Source organism: Colobus angolensis, unplaced genomic scaffold (genome assembly GCF_000951035.1).
Source record: "Colobus angolensis palliatus isolate OR3802 unplaced genomic scaffold, Cang.pa_1.0 Scaffold527, whole genome shotgun sequence".
In the NCBI taxonomy this organism is placed as follows: domain Eukaryota; kingdom Metazoa; phylum Chordata; class Mammalia; order Primates; family Cercopithecidae; genus Colobus; species Colobus angolensis.
This window is the reverse complement of record NW_012118788.1, coordinates 1-1,374: the sequence shown is the minus strand read 5'-3', so window position 1 is coordinate 1,374 and position 1,374 is coordinate 1. Positions and strand designations below refer to the sequence as shown.

At 54.8% G+C, this 1,374-nt stretch overlaps 1 protein-coding gene across 1 annotated transcript in view; it reads right to left on the bottom strand.

The window, feature by feature from the left end:
- Positions 1 to 566, bottom strand: part of LOC105525285 (gamma-glutamyltransferase 5-like) — a gene marked incomplete at its 5' end in the record, with an annotated part of 7,764 nt that extends 7,198 nt beyond the window's left edge. Inside the window, 2 exons of the mRNA XM_011960857.1 lie at positions 4 to 64; positions 430 to 566. Of these exons, the coding sequence (XP_011816247.1) occupies positions 4 to 64; positions 430 to 566 (198 nt within the window). The remainder of the gene's footprint in view (positions 1 to 3; positions 65 to 429) is intronic.
- Between the last annotated feature and the right edge of the window lie 808 nt (positions 567 to 1,374).

Genomic DNA, 1,374 nt, shown 5'->3' with positions numbered 1-1,374 from the left:
GGCCATCGATCTGTTGGCGGATGAGCTGGGCCAGGGTCTCCCCCAGCAGGTCCTGGGAGGCATTCTGGGGTGGGTGGGCAGGTGGCAGGGTCAGTGAGGGGCCAGGCGGGATCCACAGAACCAAGGGCAGGACAAGCTCAGCCCCCATGGGGGCCGCCTCCAGTCTGTTCTCTACCTTGTGGCCAGGCCTCCCTCAAGCCCAGGCTAGGTCTAGACTCTGCCCACCCTCCAGGTCCTTTGAGATATGGTGCCACTCCTACATCTGACCCCTGTACCTGCCACCCTGGGATCCCTTTCAGTCCTGCCCCGGCCTAGAACCACATACATCTCCCTCCAACCTCCCCCTGCTGGGCCTGACCCTCCTTTCACGCTAAGTCCTGAGCCAGTGGGGAGGACAGCCCACCAGCCCAGCAACCTCAGCAACCTCACCTGGAGCTTTGGGTGGCTGCGAGGGTCCCTCAGCCTCCACCTCTGCCCCCTGGCAAACTTGAGTGTCTCCACAAGGTGGTGGTACATGTTCACCCTCCCCTCAGGCATGGCCACAGACTCTGCTGAGAAGTTGAACCCTGGAGAGGGGTCGGGGCACAGGTTGGAGTCACCCTATGTAATGGATTGAATGTTGCCCCCCTCCCCAGAGAGCTCCACCCACATCCTAATTCCCAAAACCTGTGGATACTATTTATACAGCGCAAGAGTGACTAATACCTGAAGTGGAAAAGTATGTTAACGATTTTTTTTGAGACAGAGTCTCACTGTCACCCAGGCTGGAGTGCAATGGTACAGTCTCAGCTCACTGCAACCTCCATCTCCCAGGTTCAAGCGATTCTTGTGCCTCAGTCTCCTGAGTAGCTGATACTACGTGCGTTCACCACCGCGTCCAGCTAATTTTTTCTTTTTTTGTATTTTTAGTAGAGACGAGGTTTTGCCATGTTGTTCAGGCTGGTCTCAAACTCCTGGCCTCAAGTGATCTGTCTGCCTTGGACTCCCAAAGTGCTGGGATTACAGGCATGAGCCATCATGCCCCGCCTTTTTTGTGTTTTTTGGAGGAGTCTTCCTCTGTCGCCCAGGCTGGAGTGTGTGGCGCAATCTCAGCTTACTGCAATCTCCACCTCCTGGGTTCAAGTGATTCTTCCGCCTCAGCCTTCTGAGTAGCTAGGACTACAGGTGCACGCCACCATGCCCAGCTAATTTTTGTATTTTTAGTAGAGATGGTGCTTCACTGTGTTGGCCAGGCTGGTCTCCAACTCCTGACCTCAAGTGATCCACCCGCCTTAGCCTCCCAAAGTGCTGGGATTACAGGCATGACCCACCACACCCAGCCTAAAGTATGTAAAAGATTTTGAGAGGAGGAGATGATCCTCAATTATCTAGATA